The 26441-nt window shown below is 57.4% G+C and overlaps 1 protein-coding gene across 7 annotated transcripts in view; it reads left to right on the forward strand.

The window, feature by feature from the left end:
- CFAP74 (cilia and flagella associated protein 74) overlaps nucleotides 1–26441 on the forward strand; it is a 66679-nt gene that overhangs the window by 7105 nt on the left and 33133 nt on the right. The window contains exons 1-17 of one of the 7 annotated variants that reach the window (XM_074377677.1): nucleotides 3844–4344; nucleotides 9524–9625; nucleotides 10751–10836; nucleotides 11974–12058; nucleotides 12156–12296; nucleotides 12577–12675; nucleotides 13603–13707; nucleotides 17032–17205; nucleotides 17747–17857; nucleotides 18199–18301; nucleotides 18600–18757; nucleotides 19834–20038; nucleotides 20549–20704; nucleotides 21459–21632; nucleotides 22077–22195; nucleotides 24178–24244; nucleotides 24595–24684. In XM_074377677.1, coding sequence (XP_074233778.1) covers nucleotides 10770–10836; nucleotides 11974–12058; nucleotides 12156–12296; nucleotides 12577–12675; nucleotides 13603–13707; nucleotides 17032–17205; nucleotides 17747–17857; nucleotides 18199–18301; nucleotides 18600–18757; nucleotides 19834–20038; nucleotides 20549–20704; nucleotides 21459–21632; nucleotides 22077–22195; nucleotides 24178–24244; nucleotides 24595–24684 — 1854 coding nt within the window. In that variant the 5' untranslated portion in view covers nucleotides 3844–4344; nucleotides 9524–9625; nucleotides 10751–10769. Of the gene's footprint in view, nucleotides 1–3532; nucleotides 4345–9523; nucleotides 9626–10750; nucleotides 10837–11973; nucleotides 12059–12155; nucleotides 12297–12576; nucleotides 12676–13602; nucleotides 13708–13736; nucleotides 15809–17031; nucleotides 17206–17746; nucleotides 17858–18198; nucleotides 18302–18599; nucleotides 18758–19833; nucleotides 20039–20548; nucleotides 20705–21458; nucleotides 21633–22076; nucleotides 22196–24177; nucleotides 24245–24594; nucleotides 24685–26441 lie in introns of those variants that run through there. The other 6 variants (XR_012511506.1, XM_074377675.1, XM_074377679.1 and 3 more) reach the window with 6 other exon arrangements.

Raw genomic sequence — 26441 nt, forward strand, 5'->3', positions numbered from 1 at the left:
CGTGGAGTGGCGGTGGCTTCAGACAGCACCCCTGTTTTTTTCTCCCTCTTAAAGGCAACCCCTCCAGTGTTTACGACTGAGCGCGACGTGCCAGAGGACTGCGGTGGCATGCGGCCTCTGCCCTCTGCGGCTGGGGGAGGCCGCGGCCCTGGGATCGTGGTGCCCGAGTCCGCTCGGACTCCCAACAGCCTGACCTGCGGAGAGGAGAGGTGGGCTGAGGGCGGGCAAAGTGACCCGGGCGCCCCTTTGGAAGATAAGCCCGGACAGTTTGCAGGTGTCCGGCAGTGTCCACCCTAGACCTGCGCCCTCAAACCAGCAGAGGAACGGAGCATTCTGTTGCCCGGGGGCCCACATCTCCAGGGGATTCCAGGAGGCGCTGGCGCGTGGGCAGGTCTATCAGGACAGCGGAGTCTCTACCTGCTGAGAGGCCCAGACACCCTTCCAGGTGCCCTGTGAGTTGGAAACTTGTCATAATAACACGGGAGACCTTACCTGGCCTGTTGGAACATTCTGAAGCAAACTGGACTTTCTAGCAGTGAGTGGAAAGCAGCTGCCCTGAGAACCTGGGTGTCTCCTCGATCCACGTCAGTGTCTGGTGTACTCAGGAATTACGTAAAGGTGGTCATACGCCGGAAACAACCTCACTTCTAGTGCAAGTCTGCCGAGTCTTTGCAAAGCGCAGGCAGGATGCTGAACTTCAGCAGCGCCTGTCCTGCGTCAGCTGGACAGGCTGAGGGGGGGCTGAGGGGGCCACTCCCTGCAGCCTGCTCCCTTGTGAGCGGAGCCGGCCTCCGGCGCGAGGGGGCGTCCCGTCCGCGTGCCGCCGGGCTGGCCGCCGCGCTTCACCTCGGGTTTCGTGTCTGTGCTGAGGGTGAGGCTGGGCTGGAGCTCCCTTTGTCTGTTTTCGCCATCAGGCTCTGGTAACAGACGCCACCAAGCCCACAATCTGCGCCGGGGAGTGGACCTTCGGTGTCTCCCCCTGGAAGGATGTGTGTGAAAGGGGGCCTCGGAGCCTAGAGTTTCTGGGTGGGAACGTATTTGACCGTTGAATGGATTTCCTTTGTGCCTATGGGAATTTTCAAGTTTTCTATTTTTTGTTCTTTGCAGTTTTTTTGAGGTGGGAGATAGTTAGGGTGATTTATTTTACTGGACGTGCCGGGGGTTGAACTCAGGACCTTGTGCGTGCTGAGCGTGTGCTCTGCTGCCGAGCTGCACCCTCCCCATTACTGTTTGTTCTAGAAGCAGCTTTGGTTATAATATTTTTCTAATGATTTGTCCATTGTCTAGACTTCTGAATGCATTGCTGTAAGGCTGCTCGCACATCTTCGAAACACCTGGAATCTGCAGTGTCCGCAGTTACGGGCCCTTTGCTCCGACGGGGTGATCGGCTCCTTCTCTTTTCGTTTACCAGCTTCATTAGAGGTTCGTTGATTGTATAAATCTTTTAAAAGGACAGACTGTTGGCTTTGAGGAACACCTCTGTCACGTGTTTGCTCTTTGCATTAATTTCTAATCTAATTTTCTTCCGTCTACTTCCTTTGGGTTTATACTGGAGCTCTTTTCACAGCTCCTTGAATTGGGTGCTCAGCACCTTAGGTTCTAGTCTGTCTCCTCCTTTAGGATCACAGGTTTGCTCTGTGCTAACTTGGCTGCACTCAGTTTGTTACATGATGTTTTCAGTGTAACTCAGTTCAAAACATTTTCTAATTTCCACTATGATTTTTCCTTTGATCCATATAGGTTGCTTAGAAGTGAGTTCTTTACTTTACAAAAATAAGATGAACTTGTAGTTCTCTATTTTCCCTTCCGGTTCTGTTGAGGTAGCATTGCCGTACAGCACCGTACAGCCTTAAGGTGCACAGCGCGGTGATCTGACCTACGAACATCAGGAAACGATCACTATAAATTTAACGAACATTCAGCATCTCATACGGACACAAAATTAAAGGAACAGGAAACACTGGTTCTTGTGATGAGAACTCTTAGGATCTACTCTTAATGGCTTCCGTCTACAGCTCAGAGCAGGATTAGCCACGTTCCCCACGTTGTGGCAGCTGGGAGCCTGTGCCTTCTGACTGCCTTTATCCAACTCACCCCCATAACCCCAGTGTGACCTCTTTCTGTGAACTTGTTTGTGGAGTGTGACTGACTTGAAGTCCCAGGTTAGCTCCTGTTGTACAACGGAGTAATTCCACACTTCTGTGCATTTCAAAGTGACCACCACGGAGAGTCCGGTTAGGACACAGCACCGCACAGGGAGATCACGGAGCCACTGCACGTCTCGGGCCGGGGCCTCGTTTACTCTGCACCTGGAGGTTTGCACCTGTCAGTGCCTCTCACCCTCTGCTTTGCTCCCCCGACCCCAGGCAGCCACGTGTTTGTTCTCTGCATCTATGACTCTGTTTCTGTTTTATTTTGTTTGCTCATTTGTTTTGTTTTTTTGATTCTACATAGAAGAGAAATCACATAGCATTTCTCTGTCTGACTTACTTTACTTAGCATGAGACCCTCTAGGTCCATCCATATTTTTGCCAGTGATGAGATTTCATTCTTTTTTATGGCTGAGTAGTATTCCATTATGTGTACACCGCATCTTCTTTATCCACTCGTCTGTTGATGGGCACTTAGGTTGCTTCCATATCTTAACTGTTGTGAATAATGCTGCAGTGAACGTAGGGGTACAAATATCTTTTCAAATGGTTTTGCATTTTCTTTGGATATATGCCCAGGAGTGGAATTGCTGGATCATATGATAGTCCTCTTTTTACTTTTTTGAGGAACCTCCGTACTATTTTCCACAGCGGCTGCACCCGTTCACATCCCCACCAGCAGTGCCCGAGGGCTCCCTTCCTTCCACATCCTCACCAGCGTTTATCTGTGGCCTTTTTGGTGATGGCCGTTCTGACAGGTGTGAGGTGGTGTTTCCTTGTGGCTTTGACTTGCATTTCTCTGACCAGGGATGTTGAGCATCTTTCCACGTGCCTGCTGGCTGTCTGTGTGTCTTCTTTGGAAAATATCTGTTCAGACCCTCTGCCCACTTTTTAACTGGGTTGTTCAGGTTTTGAATATTGAGCTGTAAGAGTTCTATGTATCTGGGGTATTAACCCCTCATCGGATGTACTGTTTGCAAATACCTTCTCGCATTCAGTCGGCGGCCTGTTCGTTTTGTTGTTTCCTTCTCTGCGCCCAAGCGTTTCAGTTTGATGTCGGCCCATTTATTTGTTTTTGCTTTTGTTTCCCTTGCTTTTGGAGACGAATCAAAAAAATATTACCGAGACATGTCAAAGAGTTTACTACCTCTGTTTCCTTCGAGAAGTTCTATCATTTCAGGTCTTACGTTTAAGTCTTTAACTTACTTTGAGTTTGTCTTAGGGCATGCTGTAAGAGAGTAGTCCAGTCTGACTCTTCTGCAGGTAAGCTGTCCAGCTTTCCCAACGCCCAGCGCTCACTGCACAGGCTGCCTTTTCCCTGCCGTACTTTCTGCCTCCTTTATTTCGGGTTATAACCCACACACGTGTAGGTTTATTTCCGGGCTCTCTATTCTGTTGCATGGCTGTGTGTCTCGCTTTGGTTGATTTACAGATATTGAAACATCCTTGGATGGCTGGGGTAAACCCCCCTGGATCACGGTGTATGAGCCTTTCAATGTGCTGTTGGGTTCAGTTTGCTGATATTTTGTTGAGGATTTCTGCATCTCTGTCCGTCAGCAATACTGGTGTGTCATTTTCTTTTTTGTCATGTCTCAGTCTGGCTTTGGTATCGGTGGTGCTGACCTCGTGGGATGGGTTTGGAAGTGCTCCTTGCTCTGCAAGTTTTGGGGATAGCTTGAGAAGGGTAGGTGCAAAGTCCTCTCTAAATGTTTGGCAGAAGTCACCTCTCAAGCCGTCTGGCCCTGGACTTCTGTTTATTGGTAGGTTTTTTAAATTAATTGTCTCAGTTAATCTCTTAGGGTCCTTTGTGCTTCTGTGGTGTCAGCTGTAACTTATTTTCGCATCTGCTTTTCTAGATTTGGGCCGTCTTCTCCTTTTCTTGGTGAGTCTGGCCAAAGGCCCATCGATTTTGCTTCTCTCTTCAAAGAGCCTGCTCTTAGTTTCGTTGACCTTTTCTGCTCTTTTCGGCCTCTGTTTCATTTGTTTCTGCTCTGATCTTTATGATCTCTTTCCTTCCGCTCGCTGTGGGTTTTGTTTGCTCTTCTCTCTCTCTCGCTTTAGGTGTGAGGTCAGGGTGTGTGTCCGAGACGTTTCCTCAGGCAGGGTTGTGTCGCCATAATCATCCCTTTTAGAACTGCTTTGCTGCGTCCCAGAGACGGTGGATCATTTGCTTTTCATTTCCATTTATCTCCAGGTATTTTTAAAATTTTTCTTGGACTTCTTCAGTGATTCATTGGTTGTTTAGTAGCATATTTTGCAGTTACTTTTCCTTGTAGTTAATTTCTAGTCTCATAGCACTGTGGTCACAAAAGGTACCTGATATGATTTCAACTTCCTTAAATTTACTGAGACTCGGTTTGTGGCCTAGAATGTGGTCTGTCCTGGACACTGTTGCATGTGCACTGGAAGAGGATGTGTACTGTGCTGGGTTTGGACGAAATGCTCTGTATGGATCTACTAAGTTCCCTTGGTCCAGCGTGCTTCCTTGCTGCTTTTCTGTCTGGGTGGTCTGTCCACTGACTTGCGTGGGGGCTGAGGTCCCGCTGCGAGCGCTGCTGCCCGTGTCCCCTTTACGTCTGGGATGCTGGCTCGTGCTCTGGGTGCTCCTATGCCGGGCCTGTGCGTTTACAACTGTTATATCTTCTTCTTGGATTGATTACATGATGTTCTTTTTTATCTCCTGTCACAGTCTTTGTTTTAAAGTCCATTTTGTCCGATGTAAGCATTGCTACCCCAGCTTCTTTTGATCTCCGTGTGCGCGGAGCACCTTTTTGCATCCCCTCACTTGCAGTCTGTGTCTGTCTTCAGATCTAGTGCGAGTCTCTCGCAGGCAGCACACGTTCAGGCCTTGCTTTTGGAGCCACTTGGACCCTGTGTGTTTTGACTGGAGCGTTCAGTCCGTTTGCTTTTAAAGTAATTATTCACAGATATGTGCTTTTGCCTTGTTAATTGTCTGGCGGCTGCTTCGTCGTTCCTTTTCTGCTCCTTTCTTCCTCTGCTCTCTCCGCTTGTGATCTGAGGACTGTCTCTAGGGTTGCGATTGGACTCCTTGTTCTTTTGTGTGTGTGCCTGTTACGGAGGTTTGGTTTGTGGTTACTGTGAGGTTTACGTACGGCCGTGGATGTATCTGTGCCGATCTCCTATGCCCACTCTCATTTCAGCCACCCTGCATTTTTGCCCCCCAACACCACGTTTTCTGGTTCTGAACCCTCGTTTCACTTCTGTCTTGTGCGTCCCGCACTGCTTCCCACGGAGACGGGTGGCCGCGCCGCCTCGCCTTGGAGCCGCCGCGCTGGCTTCAGGGGCGGCTGACCTGCTGCCTGTACTGTGTGTTTGCCTTTAGCAGTGGGGTTTTTCCTTTTGTAGTTTTCATGTTTCTGGTTTTGGCCTTTTCTTTTTTGTTTAGAGAAGTCCCTTTAACGTTTCTGCGAAGCTGGTTTGGCAGTGCTTAACTCTCAGCTTTTGCTTTTGCTTCCTCCGTCGAATCAGAGCAGAAGCCTTGCCAGACGGGGTGTCCTGGTCGCAGGCGTCCTGGTCGCAGGCGTCCCCTGTCTCAGTTTAAAGGTAGCGTGCCCCTCCCTTTGGCCGACAGTGTTGTGGGAGTTCCCTTGTGCGTGACTTCTTTCCTTCCCGTTGCTCCTTTTAATATTCTCTCTTTGCTTTAATTTTTGCCGTTTCAATTATGGTGTGTCGTGGTGTGGTTCTCTTTGGGTTCATCCTATTTGGGACTCATGTGATTCCGGGACCTGGATGTCCGTTTCCTCCCCCAGGTTAGGGAGTTTTTCAACTTTTATGTCTTCAGGGATGTTCCTTGCCCCTCTCTCCTCTCCTTCTGGGACCCCATAATGCGAATGTTAGTGTGCTGGGTGTTGTCACAGAGGCCTCTTAAACTGTCCTCATTTCTTTTTATTCTTCTTTCTGTTCACTCTCACTGATGTCCACTCCTCTGTCTCCTGGTTCGCCGGCCCATTCCATTGTGTCACCAATCTGCTGGTGATTCCTTCTTGCGTGTTTTTTAATTTCAGTTCCTCATCTCAGTTTGTTTCTTTGTGTTTTCTCTGTTAGACTCTTGTAGCCTTGCGCTGTGCTCACCCAGTCTTCTCCCAGGTCCTCTGAGCATCTTTACAGCCACAGCCTTGAACTCTTTATCCAATAGGTTGCATATCCCCTCCACTTCGTTCTTCCCTGGGGTTTTATCTTGTTGCCTCATTTGGAACCTATTCCTCTGTTGTCTTATTTTGCCTAATTTGCTGTTTTTACTCCTATGTACTTGGTAGGTTGGTTGCACTTCCAAAGCTTGGAGACGAGGCCTGTTATAGGAGTCCTTTTACGTCACCAGCACTTCCCCTGTGGTCACCAGAGCTGTATGCTCCAGGGGTGTCCCTGCGTGGCTGTGTGGGTCCTTCTGTTGTGGTGGGTGACTATGTGGGTGATCTGGTAGGTGTGGCAGCCCCCTGGTCTGGTTGGTTGCCAGGCCCAGCCTTGTGAGGAGGCTCTGGTCACTTGTGGGTGAGGCTGGGTCACTTGGCACCTGGTTGCAGAGGCCCGGATAGTCCCAGGGCTAGTTTTGGCCCACTGGTGGGCAAAGCTGGGATCCAGGGTGGGTGGCTGCAGGGCCTGGTTGTCCAGGAGCTAGCATCAGGCCACTGGTGGATGGTGCTTGTTCCTGACATGGTTGGCTGCAGGGTCTGGGGTGTCCCTCCCAAACTGGTGTCAGCCTGCTTGGGAGTGGGGCCAGGGCAGCTAGCTGAGGGGTCCAAGGTGTCTTGGAGCTGGTGTTGGCCTGCTGGTGGGCAGGGCCAGGGCACAGGGGTGTCCGAGGCCTGGTGTCCACCTGCTGGTGGGCAGGCTGGGTCCTTATGCAGCAGGCTGTGGGGCTGTGGTGGTCCTGGGCTGGCACCTGCCCTCTGGACAACAGGGCTGGCTGGGGCCCACCTGCGGGTGGGCGACGCTGGGTCCTTGGGTCTCCCCTTGCAGGGCTGGGGGTCCAGGAACCAGTGTAAGTCCACTGATGAGCAGAGCTGAGGCCCAGGGCTCCTGGGGTGCCTGCCCACTGGTGTACAGGATCAGGCACTGGGCCCTCAGGTGGACAGAGCCAGGTCCTGGGGCTGCTGTGTGCTCTGGGGGTCTTAAGGCAGCCGGCCTTCTGGTGGGTGGGACTGTGCCCCCTGCCCAGCTGCCGATCAGCCTGAGGCGTCCCCGTGCTGGTGCCGACAGGCTGCTGGGCGGGGCTGGGCCCCGGCACTGACTGGTAGAGGAGGACTCCACAGTGACACCCGCCAGCACCAGTGTCCACGTGGCAGAATGAGCTCCCAAAATGTCTGCCCCCATGTCTGTGTCCCCAGGGTGACCGCTAATCTCCTCCTGCGTCTCCGGTGGTCTGACCCAGGCTGCTCTCAAGTTACTGCTGCTGCCGTGGGCCCTGGAGCAGGGGAGTCTGTGTGCGCTGTGAAGTGGAGCCTCTGTTCCCCCGGCCCTCCGGGTCTCCTGGACGTAAGCCGTGCTGGCCTTCAAGCCAGATGTTCTGGTGGTTCACCCTCCCAGCGCAGGACCCCTAGACAGGGGAGCCTGAAGTGGGGCTCAGACCCCTGGCTCCTGGGGGAGCTTCTGCAGTTGTGCTTGTGCTGCGGTTGTGGGTCGCCCCCCAAGGTGTGGTCCTGACTTCACCACGTCTCACCCTCCTACCTGTCTCGTTGCGGCCCCTTCTCTGTCTTCGGTGGGAGAAGGTCTTTCCCGCTAAGCTTCTGGTCCTTCTCGTCAGTCTGGCTCTGTGAATCGTGAGGGCCTTGGCGCCGTGGGGGGCGGCGAGCTCAGGGCCTCCCTACTCCGCCACCCCAGCCGCGTCCTCGCTGTTTCTGATTCGGGCTGATTGATTTGGTCAGAGATCAGACGTGTGGGAGTTTAGTCCTTGGATACGTATCGAGTCCTGCTTTGGGACCAGTAGATCATTTTTCTAAATATCCTGCGTGTGGTTTAAGGGAGCGCTTAGAACCCTGTGCTTGTTTATATTCTGTGTACGCCTGCAGGGCTCAGGCTGTTAATGGTGCTGCTTGAACGTATGGCATCGATGACTCAGGGTGTCTGGCTTTGCGTCAGTTCCCGAGAGAGTCAGGCCAGCCTTTCCCGCTGAAGTCTGTGCCTCGGACCTTCCCGCTGGTCTGCCGGCCTTTGCTCCGTCTACTTTGCGCGTTGACTCCCGGGTGCAAGGCTGCCGTGTCTTCCCGGCGACTGAGCGCGTGGTCACGACGCGGCCTCCGCTGCCACTCCTGCTTTTTCCCTGAAGTATTTCTGTCTGTTTCTAGACAACTGCACTAGCTTCCTATTTATAGTTTCTATAGTGTGTCTTTTTCTGACTTTTAAAATGCAGTGCTTCTGTACGTTATTGTTGTAGAATTCTCTTTTAAATGGAAAAAAGTTAGCTTTTTGGTGTTGTGTTTGGTTTTTCAATCCAGTTTGGTAAGGTGGTCACTTACATATTCGTATTCTTGCCTTCACTTAGGTTTTAACCTGATGATTTCTTATTGTCAGTTCTTCAAGGTTCTTAAGACAATTAAAATACATTCTTCCCAGCATTTCAGGTCATTTTCACGCTGGCCAGGCAATTCCCAAAGCAGGTTCCAGCTGCTTCTTAAGCATGTTTTAGCAAACCCCAGTCTGATCGTGTTTCACCTGCATGTCAGGGGCGCCCGGGTCCCAGCCCGCCAGCTTGTGTGACGCACGTGGGGCTTCGGGGACACTCCGCTCATCCTTGCACTCCCCGCCTTCTGCTTTGTTCACGCTGTTTCTTCTTCCATTTGTTCATCTCTGTGGACTCATGTACTGAAAAAAACAGAACCCTTCCCCTGTCGCTTAAGGGAGGGCTTGAGGTGGATCAGAGGCCACCTGCCTGGACCTGCTGCCCTTAACCAGATGTCCAGGCTGTGTGCGGTTTGATGTGGTCGTTTTAAACAGAGCTGTGTGTGTGAGGTTCCACCTCTTGTCTGACTGTCAGTTACACTGCTGCACATGTGACGCGACGAGCACGTGGAACCCACTGGCGCGGGGCGTCTTCCGAGTGCCCCGCCGTTCACAGGCTACGGGGCTGGCAGGTGTTTTCAGGTGGGGGGAACATTGTTGGTATTTTACAAGCTGCCTTAAAATTTTGCCTCTCAGAACTTCAGTGCATAACTGTTTCTTTGCAGCATTTGAAAAATAAATTAGTGACGTTGATTTATTAATTATCAAGGAAACATTAGGCTTTAGAAACATTTTTCAGAGAATTACGTGGAAGCAATTGCTAAATTAAGCAATGAAAACAAACTCATCTACAATTTTATCACCTTGTACATAGTGCCGGTGTTTAATGTGAACATTGCATACCAACCTCTACACAGGCAAGCTGCCAGCTTCTCCGAAAGGATAATCAAAGCACAGTGAAGACTCTGGCATTCCTTAAGAACCGTTCTGAGCTGCGACCGTGCATGTGTTCTGCTGAGGTAACAGCACGCTGCAACGTACGCGCTGTAACCCGCACACAGGTTAAACGTACGTTTGGATGAGTCCGACGGTTGTGTTCACCTGTGTAACCACCACCCGAGACAAGGCAGCGTTTCCATCCTCCTGTGGCCACCTCCACCCCCATTCCCACCATCTGGTTTCTGTCGTCATCTGTCTGTACCAGGTTGCATGACTTTTTGATTGAAATAGAGTTGGTGTAAGGTGTTGTGCTAGGTTCTGTGCACAGCATGGTGATTCAGTCATACACATACAGGTATATGTTCTTTTTCACATTCTTTTCCACTGTGGTTTATGACAGGACACTGAGTGCAGCTCCCCGTGCTGTGCAGCGGGACCTTGTTGGTCTGTTTTCTGTACAGCAGTTACTGCCTGCAAATCCCAGGCTCCTGCCCTGCCCTCCCCCACTGCACGGGGGCACCGCTGGTGCTCACCTGACGCCGATCCTGCGGCCCTTCCCCGGTGCTGAGTGTGCCAGACCTCAGCCTTCCGCGTGGTTCCCGGGGGTGGTTCCTGTGTGTGGACGTGCCGCAGTCTGTTTGTGGCTCTCGTTGGTGATGACACAGATCTGGGCTGATTGCACTTTGGGGCTGTTATGAATAAGGTGGCTACGAACATTCCTGCACCAGTTTTCTGTGGACATATTTGTTTCTCATGAGCAAATAGCTCAAAGTAGCGTTTCCGGGTCCCAAGGTAAGTGCACATGACAGCCCTGGGGGTCACGATCCAGTGTCCGGTGGTTTTGGTCTGAGGCGTGAACAGGCAGCAGTCCTGTGGCTTCACTTGAGAACGAAGACGCTGCACAGAGTTCCAGGAGCTCCGTGGCCTTTCGTACGTCTTCTTTTGTCGTGTCTGCTCTAAAGTTGTCGGCCCTTTTCAGTTGGAGTTTGGACTTCCTGCTGCGGATTCGGGGCTTCTCTGTCATGTCCCGGGTGCACAGCCTTCGTCAGATACGTGTGCTGCAAATACTTTCTCGCGCTGTGGTTCATCTCTTCATTTTCTTAATGTCTTTTTCGAAGAGGAATTGTTAATTTTTATGAAGTCTAATGTCTTAGTTTTTTTAATCCGTGATCTCGTTCATCTATAGCTTGTGCATTTTTTTGTAGCTGATTTCTGCCTGCCAGGATGGAAGAGGACGCCAGCCTGCTGCCTGAGGAGACGCTTTCGGACGGCGCCCCCCTCGTGGAAGACGGTAATGCAGACGCGTCTTTTCACAGATAACTCGCGTTCCGGCAGCGAGGAAGGCAAACGCCGTGCCTCACCGTTGCCCTTTAACTTCCTTTTTCTGGGGAGACTAAATCTTTTAAACTCGCATCTTTTCTCAGAAAGGTGGCTTGTGTTGTTCTGCCTTTAACTGGAGGAAAGAGCTCCGCTGGCTGAGACTCGGAAGGCGGCAGGGCCGCGGCTTCCTTTCCAGCGTCTCGGCTGAGAAATCTGACGCCGTTTTTATCCTCTAATTGCAACCTATTTTTGTTTTCCTTTCCTGGAAGCTTTTAGTTTTAAAAAAAAATCTGATGATCTGAAATTTCTCTAAGACGTGCCTTGATTCGGGCCAGTGCGGGACGCCAGGCTGGACAGTCCAGCCTGGAAACTGATCTCGGTCCCCCATCCGGCGCCGTGGCCGGTCGGCTGTGCCCTCGCCGGCGACGCCTGGTCCCCTCGCTCCAGGTTGCCTTCTCTTGTCCGCCGCCTTCCCGCTCCTGCTCTCGTGACCGTGGCCGGACACCTCTTAGAATTTCCTTTCATTTTTACTGAGATTTAATGAAGGAGTGGACGTAAGCCAGACAGCTTGCTTTGCCACGATTCGCTGGGAGTCTGCGGGGACTCTCTGAGACAGTGGCTCTCACACCTTTTCCTGTCGGGGAACCCTTTACATCATTAAAAATTATTGACAACCCGAAAAGCTTTTGTTTATGATGGTTAATCTTTCAGTGTTCACTGTTAAAAACTAAATCTGAAAGGCTTTTTTTAAACCTGTTTACTTACAACAGCAGAACAGTGAGCCTGTCGCAGGCAGCGGCAAGAGCCCGGCTGGGAGGAGGCAGCTGGGCTCCACGTGTCATGAGGCCCCTGGAAACCTCCGCGGTGCGCTCGTGAAAAGGGCTGAAAAAGACAAATGATGCTTTGCTATTACTGTGAAGGCAGTCTTGACCTTACAGACCCCCTGAAAGACTTTCAGGGACTCCCCCAGGGTTCCCTGGGCTCTGGTTTGAGAACCGCTGCTTGGAGACACTGTGGCCTCGCTGCCCGTCCAGGCAGAGCTTGGCGGGACTTCTCCCGGACCTTCAGGCTCGAGCGCCTGACTCTGGAACTCTTGCTTGGTTTCTAGAACCAGATGAACTGGAAGAGCCGGAGTTTGTGGGTGAGTCGCCCTCCATGGAGGCCGCGGGCCGGGCTGGCCCTGGAAGCTCCAGGTAACGGACGGGGGACTGACGGGGGGGGGGGGGGGGGCCTTCTTGCCCGGGGCGGGGGAGTCGCCCCGCGATGGCAGCCGCCGTCCTTTCCCACCAGTCCAGGCAAAGGGCAGGGAGCCGGCAGGAGGAGGCGGAGACCGGCTGCCCCGGACCGAGTGCGGGCAGCACAGTGGCGGCAGGACCTGAGCCGCCTGGACAAGCTGCAGGAGGAGAAAGTCCTCTTCATTCAGAGGACACGGTGAGCAGCGCCGGGGCCCCGCCTGGTGGGCTTTCCACGCTCGTCTGCAGAGAAGCTGGAACCTGAAAACCAGTTGCAGGCGCCGTGAAACCTTCCTCCTAAGTACCCGGTTGTGTGAGAGGGGTCCCCGGAGGAGAGGGTGTGTCTGCGGGCCCCGAGCCCCCACCCCGTCCCGCTGCCCCCTCCCCAGCTGGAGGAGCGGGGAGGCACCTGGGGAGAGGGAGGCAGAGGGCCTGGGTGTCAGGGGACCGTTTATCCAGATTCTGGCTTCACCTTTCAGAGGGGAGCTGCGTGCCAGCCGCCAGAGGATGGACCTCGTGGCCAAGCAGCAGGAGAGCGTGGCAGCCGAGGTGGCCGCGGAGAGAGAGGCCAACAACATGTAGGTCGTAGGTGTGGGGGGCGACCTGGGGCCCGCGTGGGCCGCAGAGTGGGCTCCATCCTCCCACATCAGGGTCTGCACTCAGCACCTGCTGTGTTCAGCGGCCGAGCGAGCAGACCAGCCTCCATCCCGGGCAGGGCAGACATTCATAGTGGACACGAAGAGTCAGGTGGTCACACGGGGTGGCCGTGAGTCTGGAGGGCGGTCACTTTGAAGCAGGTGGCAGGGGAGGCCTCCCTGAGGAGCTGACCCCCAGGCTGGGGCCTGAGTAATGGGGAAAGAGCACCCAGGGGTGGGAGCCGGGAGAGGCCAGCAGGGCAGCTCAGGGACCGGGGTGGCACAGAGGTCAGCTGCCTGCATGGTCGAGTCCCCTGGGCAGCGTTACTCAAGGCCATTCTCAGAGAGACCTGGACCTGCAGGCTCAAACACCCTGGCAGGGATCTCAGGGGCGGTGCACCTCTCTGCCCTGCCCGCCCTGCGCCCCCCCGACCTCTGTCCGTCTGCGCATCCGCACGAGGGGAGGGTACCTGCGGCTCCAGGAGGGCAGAGACAGGTGATGTGGGACAGCGCAGAGTGGCTCGGCCAAGAGGGTCTCATGGCGGCTTCTTGGCCGCCCAGATGCTTCTAGTCATGAAGCAGGTGTGCTGGGTCCTTCCCGGGCCAAACCTGGGTGGGCCTGCAGCTCCGAAGGGCTGGCAGTGAGGAGACCGACTCCCCCCACTTGTAAACATGGAGCCGGCGGGTGCAGGGTCAGCACCCTCGGAGCCGCCCAGCCAGGGTGGGCCCAGGAGAAGCCTGTCCTCGACAACACCACACTCCTGCCTCCCCCCTGGCCCGTCCAGACAGAGTCCTCTCAAAAATGAAAAGGCAGGCGAAGGTGCCCGGAGCCCTGGCCTGGGGGCCTCATCTCAGCGCCGCTCTCCCCAGGGCAGCCGTGGGCCGCCTGGAGGCAGCGTCCCGACGCCTGCGCTTGGAGCTGGAGAAGGAGAGAGACCTGCAGTCCAGAGTCACAGCCGTGCTTCAGGAGAGCGAGTAAGTCCCAGGGTCACACACGGGACGGGTCTGAGTATGAAGGATATGTTTTGCACTTGACTTTCAAGTTGCCTGAAAACTGAATGGTAACCAGGACTTCACACGTTTTAAGTGTTTTTCTCTTTCTCGGTGTTTGAGTTCTTAGGATCTATGCAGTCAGCTTCTTTTCCCTTTTTTCCTAGTCTCTGTGCTTCTGCGAACAACCAGCGTGGTTTTAAAAAGTGCTTCTCACCTTTCCTAGAATCACCTCCCTCCACACCCCCCCCCCCACCGAGACCGCTGCCCTGTGTCAAGTACTTCCTGGTAGAGGGTTTGGGCTGTAAACGTCAGGACTGCCTCCAGCTGGCTTAAGGGTTTAGGAAGAGGCATGACGGACAGAATCCGACTCTGGGCAGATCCCGGCCCGACTCCCGGAAGTTCAGCCGTCCAGGCCCCTGGAGACCCAGCAGGCGGGGAGCTTCCACCAGGGCTGGGGGTCCGACGACACAGCTGCCTCACACCCTTCTGCCCCGACGGAGCCCCCGGCCTGAGTCTCAGCTCGCCCGCGGCGCTGGCCACACGGGTGTCCGGCCCTTTGCAGGAGGCGCCCGCAGGGCTGGGAGTGGGCTTTGAGTGCCGGGAGCCTCCCCCGGTGACTCATGGGGCCAGAATCAGTCTCTGGCCCGTTCCTCTTGTGATGCAGTCTGCCCCGATCCCCTGTGTCCTGTGGGCCAAGCTGTGACGCCCTCTGTAAACTGGGGAGGAGGGGTCCTTGTCCTGACAGCGTCCCTTCCCCACCAGCTCCGGAGCAGCAAAGACCTGGTGGCCTTGTCTTTCTCGATCACTGCGTCCTCCATTTACTTTTTTAAAAAAACTTTAAAATTTTGAAACAACTTCAGATTTACAGAAGAGCTGCAAAATAGCACGAAGAACCCCTGTGTCCCCTTGGCCCCATCATCCCAGTGACACCTTCACAGCAAGGAGGCCCCACTTGGGGGTCGTGGGGTGGTCCTGCGTCCAGCTGGAAGGACCCCCAGCCCCCCCCCAACCGTGACACACATGACCTTGATAGTTTGAAGATCCTGGGCCGGGAAAGGTCCCTCACGTCGCCCCATGTGCTGCCCCCTCGGGCTTGTCGTCTGGCGTCCACCCCCGACGTGCTGCCGCATCCTGCCTTGTGTCCTTGCGGCGAGGCGCCCGATGCCCGCTGGCCCTGTTCCGTGGGGGCTCTGACCTCTTGGATGAGGGATGTCTGCAGACTTTCTCCATCGCCGAGTCATGCATTTCTCTCGGAAACTAACATGTACTTTGTGGTACAAACTGCAAGACTCTGGAAGACCCCATCCTCTTCCTTCTCCGCACTCTGGTTTTCGCATTTACTGGTGTTTCGTGTTTGAACCAGTTAAGATGGCTGTTGCCAAAGTGCGCCTTTCTAGCTCCGTCATCCCGTCCAGCTGTGTGAGTCAGCATGCTGCTGTGAGGGGCACCTTTCCCTTCTCCACATTCATTTATGCTTCCGTGTGACTCTCCCATTCCCGTTTCATTCGGTGGGTCACGGTCTCTCCCGTCGTCACTTATTCTGACGCTCCAGTCGTCGCAGATTTGGCCGCGGGACCTCTTTCAGGCTGGCTCCTCTGTGCTTGTGACTCGCCCCGCACTTCCTGGCATAAGGACGCGGTCCAGGCCCCCTCATTTATTGTCCGCCCCAGCCCTGGACCCAGGCAATTGTCCAAGGAGGCCTGGTTCCTCACAGGGCAGAATGGTGTCTGGGGACAGAGCTGGGTGCTGGGTGCTGGGTGCTCCCCTGCTGTTCCAGGCCCTCACCCAGGCACCCGGGAAGCGCATGCACGTCTGTGCTGTCTGCACTGAAGCCACGCACTCACAGTGGAATTCTGGCTCCAACAGAACCAGCAGTCCACCTCGTCCCCTGTCTGACCTGGACGTCCCTCCTGTGACAGACAGAAACCTGCCTCTCTCCTAAACACTTCCAGCCCTCTCTGCATACCTCCAAGTGCCCATCTGTGGCCCCTGCCCAGCTGCCCGCACTCTGACGCACTCCTGCAGCCCTGAGCCCCCAGGCCGGCGCCCGTCCTTCCCCCGTGAGCGTGGCTGCTGCCAGGTGGTGCGTTTACTTCGTCTTTAATCCGTGTCACCTATGTCTAACTTACATGCAAGGAAACGCATGTGTCCCTCACGCCTATTCTCCATCCTCAGACCCCAGGCAACCTCTCTGTCCTCTGTCCCTTTGCGTTAAGCGTGCAGAGCCTGCAGGCTGTACTCCCCGGGCCTGGCTGCTGCGCCGTGCACAACAGTTACGAGACGCACCAGGGCCGGCGCCCACGCCGTCGGTGCCCTCCTGGCCACACACTTGTCCCCTGTGGCTCCCCGTCCTAACCGGTATCCTCTGGGCCAACATAGTGACTCCCCTGTCCTTGTGGTCCAATCATCGTGGAAGTATTGCTGGTCCTTCCTCAAGACCGGCCTCCCGTAGGAATGAAGGGTCCTCATAGCTGAGAAGGCCAGCTGCTCAGCGCCCCCCCGACCCCTGCCACCCCCGCTAGGCCACTCTCTCCAAGCCGGGGCCCACCGCTGCCACGCCCTCAGTGTCCGCAGAGCTGACCCCCCCCAGCCCGCCCTCTGGTGGCGTGACCGACCAGATGCTCTCCTGAAACTGCTCTCAGGGAGGACTTGCCCTCGGGGCCCCTGCGTTGCTGCCGGTGTCTGTGTGCTGGACAGAACCTTCTTCACCCAGGGTCACCGGCACCCCAGGTGGCAGGGACATGCACAAGGCCCCCACGTGTGCGCTGAGGGAGGGAGGGCTGCACAGCAGGCATCCACTGTCCCTAAGGACCTCCTCCAGGGGTGCCGAGCGCACTGTCTGCCTGGTGCTGCTGGCGTGCCAGGCTCGAGGCTTGGTGATTCAGAGTCCCTTGTTTATTCACTCAGCAAACAGTAGCTGGGCACCTGCTCGGTCCCGAACACTGCTCTGAGCGTTTAGGGGTCACCCATGAGAAAAACAGCAAAAATCCCTGCCTCAGGGAAACTCCATCTGCGGTAACGACAGACAGACAGACAGACAGACAGACAGAAAACAAGCAAATCATGAAGCTTGTGCCGGGTGCCACGTCTCCCAGGCTCCAGCCCAAACCCAGAGGGCAGGACAGTGTGGACACAGCGCGGGGCAGGGAGCTGCAGGCCTGGAGGGCTCCTGGCAGAGCTGACCGACCCATCGATGGTGGTTGTCAGACTTGGGGCCCAAACCCTGGAGTGAATGCATGCAGAGGGCACAGCCCCAGATCTCCAACCCCTTTTCCAAGGTAAACCAAGGCGTCTCTTGTTTGCAAGGAGGGCCATGTGGCACATGGAAATCCGGGAGGGGCAGCTGGAGGGTGTTCGGAAGTCAGCCCAAGAGGAGGCGGTGGCCGCCAAGCGGTTCCTTCAGAAGCGGGCAGCCGAGCAGCTGCGCAAGGAGGCGGAGGCCGCAGGGAAGGTGGAGAGGAACCGGCTGCTGCGGGTCCGGTAGGCGCCAGGCCTCAGGCCCCGGCCCTGCCATACCCTCCGTCCCACCCGAGCCTGTTCCTCCTGAGCCCCAGCCAGAGCTGCTAACGCCACCCTCTCTCACTACCCTTCCCCCCACTTCTCTGGACGCCCTGCCCTCTTCCCCGCTCCGGCCGCTCCTCTGTGGCCCGTCCTCCCTGAAGCCCAGTCACTGCAGGTGCCCCAGGGCAGCCTCTTCTAGGGGGTCCTGCTCAGCTGGGTCCCTGGGCAGGGCAGGGGGACCCCGGTGTGCCACAGCCAGCGGCCCCAGCAGCCCCACCCCGAGAGGCACACCTCCTGCCCTCCCCTTTCTCCAACCCCATCTCCACCCAGGTCCTCCCGACTCCCACCCCACCTCATCTTTCTGCTGCTTCTGTGGGATCCGAGTCTGGAGACACATGCCCCCTTCCCCCAGGCACACCCTCCTTACCTAGCCCCCTCCCTGCCCTCGGCAGCCCAGGCTGCACAGGACGGGGAGCGGGCGCTCAGGCGCTTCTGTTCCCGCGTCCCCGCGTCCCTGCAGGAAGTCCACGCACCTGCAGAAGGAGCTTGGGCTCAGGCACCAGAAGCTGATGGAGGACGCCCAGAGGAGCCGCCGGCAGGCGGTGAGGTTCCTGAAGGCCTCCCTGGGCAGGTAGGCTTCTCGCCCCGAGTCCGGCCCCCTATCCGCCCCTGGGGGCCAACCTGAGAAAGCGGGGCTCTTGCCTTTGTTCAGAAATTCTCTGATTTTATCACTGAGTCATCACCTTATCATCCAAAAAAAATAAATCTGCTTTCAGTTTTGGGTGGTCGCTGTTTGCATTCAGAAAGGGACTCCAGTCTGGAGAAGCACGTCTCCCACTTTTTTTGTGGTTCACGCACAGCACAGCTTTCCACTTGCCCTTGGCGTTGCGTGAGAGCACACCCAGGGCTCCTCGCCGCTCTGTGTCTGCTTGCTTGGCCCGGGACCCCTGGTGAGCATGCACCTCCTTCCAGGGTCCGCGAGAGAGAGTGGAAGGCCGAGCTGGAGTCCCGCCAACACATGCAGAGGCGCATGGACGCGGTGCTGGCCCTGAAGAACAGCATCACTGCCAACCGGGTAGGGCCCCGCACACGCATCCCTGCGGACCCTCCTGGCGGGCCCCCCACACACCCGCAGGGCCCCAGTGCAGGCCTCCAGGAGCCCAGCCTGCCCGTCCAGGCAGTGGCCGCTTGCACATGCTGCTCCCCTGCCCTGCCCTGTCCTGCTGAGCCCTGCCCCTCAGACAGGCTCCAGTGTCAGCAGGAAGCAGTAGGGAGCTGGTGTGGGAAGACGGGGACAAGGGACCTGGGCTCGCGAGGCCCTCCTGGGGGAGGTGACATCGGGCGCTGTGGCCTCAGTGTTCTCTATTCCCAAGGAAACGCTCCGGAAATTTCAAGCGTGGGGCCAGGCCAGGGCGGAGCTGGCTGAACAGAGGGCCCAGGCGGAGAAGGAGGCAGTTCTGGCCCAGGGTGGGGACGCTTTCAGGCACCTTTGCCATCAACGCCGGCAGCAGGAGCTGGAGGCCCAAAACCAGTGAGGGGCGGCTACCGGGGCAGTGGGGGTGTGCACGTCACAACCAGAGAGGCTGCTTCTCTCCCTGGGCCCCCCTATTCCTGCCAGGCCCCTCCCTTTTCACCCTGATGTCCAGTCCCTGGCTGGTGGGGACCCCTCCTGGGCCTCAGCCCCTTCTGGCCCTGCCCCTGGGTCTGGCCCCTCAGGACCTGCCCCCACCCCCGGCCTCCCTCCTCCCTCCCAGGGGCTGCGGGCAGCCTGGGCTCATCCTAATACACGGCCTCACCTCTGGTCTCCCCCACTGGTGCTCAGTGCCACCTCCCCAATGCACGCTGCACCCCCGCCATCACCCGAGACGCCCCTCAGCCTGCACGTCCCCACACACAGCTTCCCACGCTGCGCTGCCCTGACAGATGGGGTCTCCCCAAGATGCAGGGCTTGGGTTTCCGCCACTACTGCCTCATCCCAGCCTTGCATACGAGGTTCTGTCATTTTCTTGTTGTCCTGGAGGGCCTGTCCCTGCTACCACTCCCAGCGCCCGCCCCGCTCGTGGTCACTGTTACGTCTGCCCAGCTGTGGCCTCCTGGCCCTGTTACTGGGGACAGCATCTCTCTCCTCTGGGAGTCGAGGTGCCCTGAGTGTCACCCCCAGAGTTGTGCCATCACTGCACCCCACAGGGTCTGGGGCAACTCTGCCCACCTGAGTCCCCCAGTCTCACCCCCAGACTGGCACAGAGGCAGTGCCAACAGGGAGCTGCTGGAATGAATGAATGAGAGAATGAGTGAGTGAATGAGTGGGTAGGTGAGTGGGTGAGTGAATGGCCTTGGCTGAGCGCCCCCAGCATCCAGCCTGGGAGCCGGGAGAAGGAGACAGGACAGCTCACGGTGTACGGGTGGACCGTTAGGGCTGGGCAGGCCAGAGGGTCTGGTCCTGGGTCTCTGCAACCCCAAAACCTGGCTGCCTCCCTCACCTGCCCCCACGGGGTCCAGGGCTCACCCAAGCCCTGCCGTTGGCCTCACATTCCTGGGGACGGCTGGCAGGGGCCTGGCACAGGGGCCCAGGGCAGCTCGTTCTCAGCCCATGGCGGTGTCCCGCAGTGCCTTCGAGGAGCAGCAGAAGCTCAGAAAGCACGAGATTGTGAGTCGGATTTTGAAAGAGGAGGCTGAGGAGGAGAGCAGGAAGAAGCAGCGGCCCGTGCCCCCCAGAGCCGTGGGCCGGCCAAGCCTGAGGGACAAGACCTGGGGCTACGTGGCCGACCTTTGTGAGGGGAGCAGCGCCGTGGAGCCTCCCTGTTACCTGCAGGTGAGCCGCTGCCTCCACTCAAGCTCCCGGCTCCCAGGAGTGGACCAGCTGAGGGCAGAGCAAAAAGCGGCCACCCTGCTCCCAGGATGCCCCTTTCCCCCATTCTCTGGTTTTCCTTGAGGCCCAGTGCCAGTGGGCAGACAACGTCCCCAGCATGGAGCCTCCCTCACGTCACAGCATCGTCACCCTCCCTCCCCATCCTCATCCCGGTCTGCATCCCTGAGGGGGGCCCCATCTGGCCTGAGAGCAACTGAGGGTCCTCAAAGGGGATTCGAGCGCAGCCATAAGTTAGAGTGTTCAGTGGATCTTTTGTGGGCACTGGAGAAAAATCTTTAATGACGTATAAAGATCCTTGTATTTTAAGTAGAAGTTACAGCACCGTGTGTGCCCAGGTCTCCGAGTGACGGGGAGAAGCCGGGCCCTGGGGTCCGAGTGTTTGTGTTTCCTTCTTCCTGATCTGTGCTTGCCTAGCCCCTAGGCTAAGCGGTTGCATCCTGTCCCTGACTCCAGGACAACAGTCTTGCCGCCCCCAGACCCTCTCCGCTGGTGCAGGCCATCTCCAGCGAGTCCGTCCAGGGGGACCAGGGGAGCAGCGGCTGGGAGGCAGAAACGCTGGCTATGCCTGAAATCCCCGGGCTCTGGACCGAAGGCTACGAGCCCTACCAGGTAGCGTGGCCACACCGCCAACTCCTGGAGCTGTCCTCACGGCGGTCTCCGCCTCCTCCGAGGCCTTCGTGTCCTGGCGGTCCGGTGGGGGCTCGCCCGCAGGGGCTGCTCTGTGTGTCCCCCAGCCACGCCCACACTCACTGCTGCCCAGCGCCTCCCCTCTGCACACCGCACAGAGCTGGGGGTCGGGGGAGCCAGGCCTGACTCTCCTGCTTGCTGTTGGGGAAGCGGTTTCCAGGGCACTGCTCCTGCCTCTGAAAGGCACGGCTCCACGAGCTAGGAAGTCAGTGAGCACCCGCTGCGCCCGCAGGACACCGGCTCCAGCTCTGTCCCCGCGCCAGCCGCCCCGGCCCAGCCACCACATGGGGGCCTCACCTGCCTGTGGTCTGTGCGCAGTTTGGTTCCACTGCTCTGAGGGCAAGGCCACTTTGGTTCTGCCGGTTCTGGGGAGGCATGGCTGAGCAGGGCCTGGAACAAGAGCAGGGCGGGCCAGACACTCAGCGGGCAGGGGTGGGCGCCGGCCCACAGGTCAGCAGGAAGAGCCGCGGCAGCGGGGGCGCGAGGAGCCAAGGCCCCAGGTGGGCAGGAGGCTTTGTGGAGCCACCACAGGGGGCATTTTGCTTCCTGCAGAACTCCTCAGGGACTGTCTGCAGAGCACGCCTCTCCCGTTTCGTCCCGAAAGTGTGCCAGTGGGGTCCCGGGGGGCTCACGGCTCTGGGATGTTCACCTCTGTCGTGTCCCCATGCCACCCCAGGTGCCCAAGGAGGACGCAGACTGGAAGCCTGTGGGCGGGACGAAGATGGACAAGGACATCCCGGAGCGCACGGCGCAGCGGCTGCGCAGCGGGGTGACCCACAGGCAGGTGGCCTCTGGGCGCGAGTTCAAAGGTCACCCCTTCAACAGCAAGCCGAAGCTCATTCACTTCAAGGTGGGCCGGGGGGCGGCCCAGCTGGGGAGCGGGGACCCCAGCACCGGTGTCCATGCCTGGGCTGAGGGCGACAGGGCTGGGGCTGGTGGGGGGGCAGACACCAGCCCCAGGAGGGCGCCTGTCCTGGCCGCAGGGCGTTGGGGCCTCCTGCGCAGGGGACGAGAGCCAGGGACAGGGTTCAGGCTCACTGGCCAGGCCCTGCACGAGGGGCCTGAGGCCACGCCTTTCCTGGTCACTCTGGGGGAGGGGAGTCTGGCGCCACCCAACCTCTGCTGGCGGAGCCTCCCCTCCCCCCCCACTCTCTGGTTCTACGTATAGAACGGTGCCCCGGGGGACCCTTGGTCCCCTTGGCACAAGATGTCCCCATCTCCCGGGCGTGGCTGTCAGGTGCCGAGAAGCAGCCCAGGAAGCTCTGAGTGACAGCTCTTCATCCACTTTGCCCAGGACTTCGATGTCGGCAAAGTCTACAAGAAGAAGGTCACGCTGATAAACGCCACCTACACGGTCACCCGCTGCAAGCTGCTGGGCGTGGAGGAGCCTCTCCGGGACTTCGTCCACGTCGAGTGAGCAGCCTCCACCCCCGCTGAAGCTGCATGAGCAGCCTCCTCGCGGCTTCCTGACCTTGTGCTCTGAGGCGCCCGCGGGAGGTTTCCCTGGAAGCGCCTGTCTCTGTGTCAACTTTCACTCTGCTGCAGGGCCTCACGTGTCCTGGGGGGACCCCACTGAGCCTGCGCTGGATCCCCTTTCACATCTGTGATCTTCTGTCTGGTCCCCGCAATCCTTTCCTCTTTTCTGCTTTCCCTCGTTTTTCTCACGATGCCTTTCCTGCCTCTGCAGCGTCTCCTGCTCCTTTGAGTGTTGCCTTCCTTGTTAGGGCAGTTTTGTTCTTCCTCTTCCTGGTGTCTGCTGTCAGGTGAGGGGTCCGGGGGCCCTGGGTCTCCAGTGCTTCGTGGCTTCTGCTGTCAGCCTCCGAGGGCCTCTGCCCTCTGCCGTCCCCGGGGCGGCTCCCCGGGATCCAGGGCACCGACTGGGGCTCCGGCTGCTCTTCTCGAGCAGGACCCGCTGGTGGCTCCGTGCGGGTCGGGCCCACGCGGGGTCTCCATCCCGGGGTCCTGAGCGCTCCGCGCGGGCAGTGCACTTACCCCCAGTCTGTCCCCTGCTTTCCGGGCGCGCTGACGGTACAGTCTTCCTGCCGATCTGTGGGTTTCTGGAGGAGCCGACGGAGGCCCAGGTCTGGGCGTCACCATCACCTCGGCCACCCTGAAGCCCCCTCCCCAAGCCTGGCATGAGGAGCTTTTACCGACAGGGTTTTCTCTCTGCGCCTTGGGGGTATCACTCCCCCCGCGTCTCCTGGTTTCTCCCTGTTGTCGGGAGCCGGCGTTCCGTCCAGTCGCTGGTCTTCATGGGTCGTCGAGCTTTCCTCTGCGTCCATGGGGCCTGCGTCTCCCCCTCAGTGTGTCTGGGGGGATTGACTTTCCTCAGACCTGCCTAGGACGCACCGCGCTTCCCGACCAGGCCGAGGACTTGGATCTTGGGACAGCTGTGAGGTTTCGTGGCCCCGCCCCTCAGACGTCGCCCTCCCGCTCACACGCAGCCTCCGTCGCTCCCACGGGACCCTCTCCTGCTCGTTCCCGTGCCTCCTGACGCTGACTCGTGTCCCACCTTCTGAGCAGCCTTCTCGGTGTCTCCCAGGGTCTGTCCCTCCACTCACCGCTCCTCTCTTTGGTGGGACCTAACGAGCTGTTGAGATTGTGTTTTCGTTCCTCATTTCAGCTGCCGTATTTCTCATTTCTGGAGGTTCTAGGTTCTTTTCAGATCAGCTGGTCTTCCGTGCTCTTCCCTCTGTCCTGATCACTTCGCCCATGACTTTGCGTCTCCAGTCAGTCGTTCTGCGCCTGGAGCTCCTGCAGTCGGGCCCTCCCCCTGCCGTGTTCCGTGCTGGCTCGTTTGCAGACTTTCAGTCTGGGTTCTGGTCTTCCCAGGATGAGACCCCTCCTCAGGAGTCTGTGCACTCTGGCATCGAAACCCTTGCTCCTGGTCAGAGAGGCCTGGTGCCACAGGGACGCCAGCCAGGGACAGATTTCACCATGAGGCCTTGGCCTGTGTACTTCTAGGCCAAATGCACTACACAGACCCCCCTTGTGAGGGTGCACCTTGTGTGAGAAAGCTGGTGGGGAGCCCCTTCCCCTCGCCCACGGTCCAGATAGGACGAGCCTGCTCTCCCCACAGTCCCTGTGAAGCTGGGGCTCCTCTCTGTCTTTCACTGAAAGTGGGGCTCCAGCTGAATGCCAGGCCCCCATGCCCTCACCTTAGCCCTGAAGCCCTAGACCTTTGGTTCCAGGCCTGGCGTGTGTCCGGGGGAGCCGCGGCGTCACTCACACACCTAACACGTGGATATTACCAAGTGTCCCCCAGAACTGAGTCCTGGGGAGGCCGCGCCCAGGACAGGAAGAGGGAGGGGTCCGGAGGCCCCACTCAGGCTTCCAGCCGGGCTGCGGTTCACAGGGTGCAGGGTGCTCACCTCCCTGCGTCCTTGTCCCTGCAGCTTTGACCCCCCTGGGCCCATGTCAGCCGGCATGTCCTGCGAAGTGCTGGTCACCTTCAAGCCGATGGTGAGTGGCAAAGGGGGGATTCTCAATGTGTCAAGAGGGTGCTGGGTGGAACTGGGTCCCTGCTGCTCCCCTGGCACTGCAGGACACTGCGGTGGAGGGGACGCATGGGAATCTCAGGAGGGGTCATGCACAGCCCGTTTCGCCACTTTATTTCCAAAACGCACAAACATTCCTCACCGTGCAGCATCCCGGGGCGGCTCCTGCTTCACTGCCAGCAGGTGTGAACTCATGCTCCTGGTCCAGGTGGGGCGTGGGGGCCTGAGTACGGCCCCCAGAGCCCCAGAGCTCGGCCGGTTACGCAGACGTGAGGTTACAAGCCCTTACGCTGCTTGGCTTGGTTTATTTTTTAGATAAACAAAGATCTGGAAGGCAGTGTCTCGTTTCTGGCTCAGACGGGCAGATTTTCTGTTCCACTGAAGTGTTCAACCAAGAAATGCTCCGTGAGTTGGAGCCTGAGCCAGGCTTCCGGGCCACCCGGGCTGGGGACGGGGTGTGGGGAACGAGGGTGACAGGGTCGGGGTTGGGTCAGGTGTTCTGGGGACCAGGGCACTCGCAGCAACGCTGGAAAGACCTGGACAAATCCTGCACCGACTGAGCCCGGCCTGCTGGGCCCTCGGGTCCAAGGGGCCCCCAGGACCGTCTCCAAAGACGCTGGTCCCCTTGACTCTTGAACTGTGGTCTCCACGCCACGTCTTCCACCCGTTAACGAAGTTTGTGCCTTTCCACCTGCTTCCCCCAGTTTGCCCACCCACCCGCCAGCATTCACGTATCTTTTGGTATCTGAGTTCTGGGTTTTTTTTTTTTAGATTCCACATGTAAGTGCGGTCAGTTTCTCTCTTCTGTCTGACTTATTTCACGAAGATCAATGCCCTCCACGTTGTCCGTGAGGCCCCTCCACATTGTCGCAAATGGCAAGGCTTCCTTAGTCCATTTTATACACACCACGTTTTCTTCGTCCACTCACCCAGCGACGAACACGCAGTTGCTCCCATGTCCTGGCGGGCGTAAGCGGCGCTGCAGTGAACGTGGGCACAGGAAGCCCTCCGACTGCCGATTCCTTCTCCTTCGGGTGAACACCCAGGGGTGCGCCTGCTGGGTCACCGGGTAGCTCTGCTGGCGGTCTCCTGAGGAGCCTCCGTGCTGCTGTGCAGTGGCTGCCCCGGTTCACACTCCCCGAGCGGTGCCCGAGGGCTCCCTTTCCCCGCGTCCTGGCCCACGCTTGTTCTTGTCTTTTCATCAGTTAGCCACCGACAGGTGGGAGGTGACACCTCACGGTGGTTTTGATTTGCATTTTCCTGGTTATTAGTGACGTTGAGCACTTTTTCACGTACCCGTTGGCTGTCAGTGTGACTTCTTTGGAAACGTGTCCAATTCCTCTGCCCTTTCTAAAATCAGATTGTTTGTAACCTCTTATCAGATACATGATTCACAGATATTTTCATCCATGCCATAGGCTGCCTTTTCCTTTTGTTGGTGATTTCTTTTGCTATGCAGACTGATGGAAAGGCAGAAAGAACAGCACGTATGCAAGTTGCCCCTGGCAACAACCGTCCTACTTCCGTCTATTATTTCGATGACTCTGAGTACCTTATGTAAGTGGGGTCATATTGTCTGTCCTTTGTTACCAGCTTATTTCACTGGCAGTGTCCTCAAGGTCCAGCCATGTCTTGGCCGATGTCAGAGTCCCCGATGGACAGGGAGGGCCCTGCCTGTCGCTTGGCCCTTTGGCTTCATTGCCTTATGGCTTCCTGTTCATTTCCTGCACCACTACCATCTTTTACGTTGGGTCGATGTTTTGCAGTGATAAATGCTTACATTCCTGTCTCTTCCCTTTGTGATCATCCATCACCTACTTTTGTGGGGCCCATGGGGACCGCACTTAGCATCCGAAGGTTACAGCAGCCCGAATCCGAGTTCTGTGGCTTCATTTCAGTCATTAATGAACACTCTTCTGTATAGTTTTGCCCCAGTTCCGTTCAGTTGCTGACTTGACAGGATCCATTTGCCCAATAACGTAAACTAAAAACATGTAATACGTTAGTCTCTGAAGTCATACAGAAAACACGGTGTGGAGCTACAAGCCGAAGCTGCAACAACACAGGCTTTGTGCTGCCATGTGTTCACCTTTCCCGAGACCCCGGGGCTCCGAGCGCCGGTCCGCTGTCTCCTGCATCCCTGCAGCACGTCCAGCGCAGAG

The sequence above is a fragment of the Camelus bactrianus genome, chromosome 13 (assembly GCF_048773025.1).
Source record: "Camelus bactrianus isolate YW-2024 breed Bactrian camel chromosome 13, ASM4877302v1, whole genome shotgun sequence".
NCBI classification, from domain to species: Eukaryota; Metazoa; Chordata; class Mammalia; order Artiodactyla; family Camelidae; genus Camelus; species Camelus bactrianus.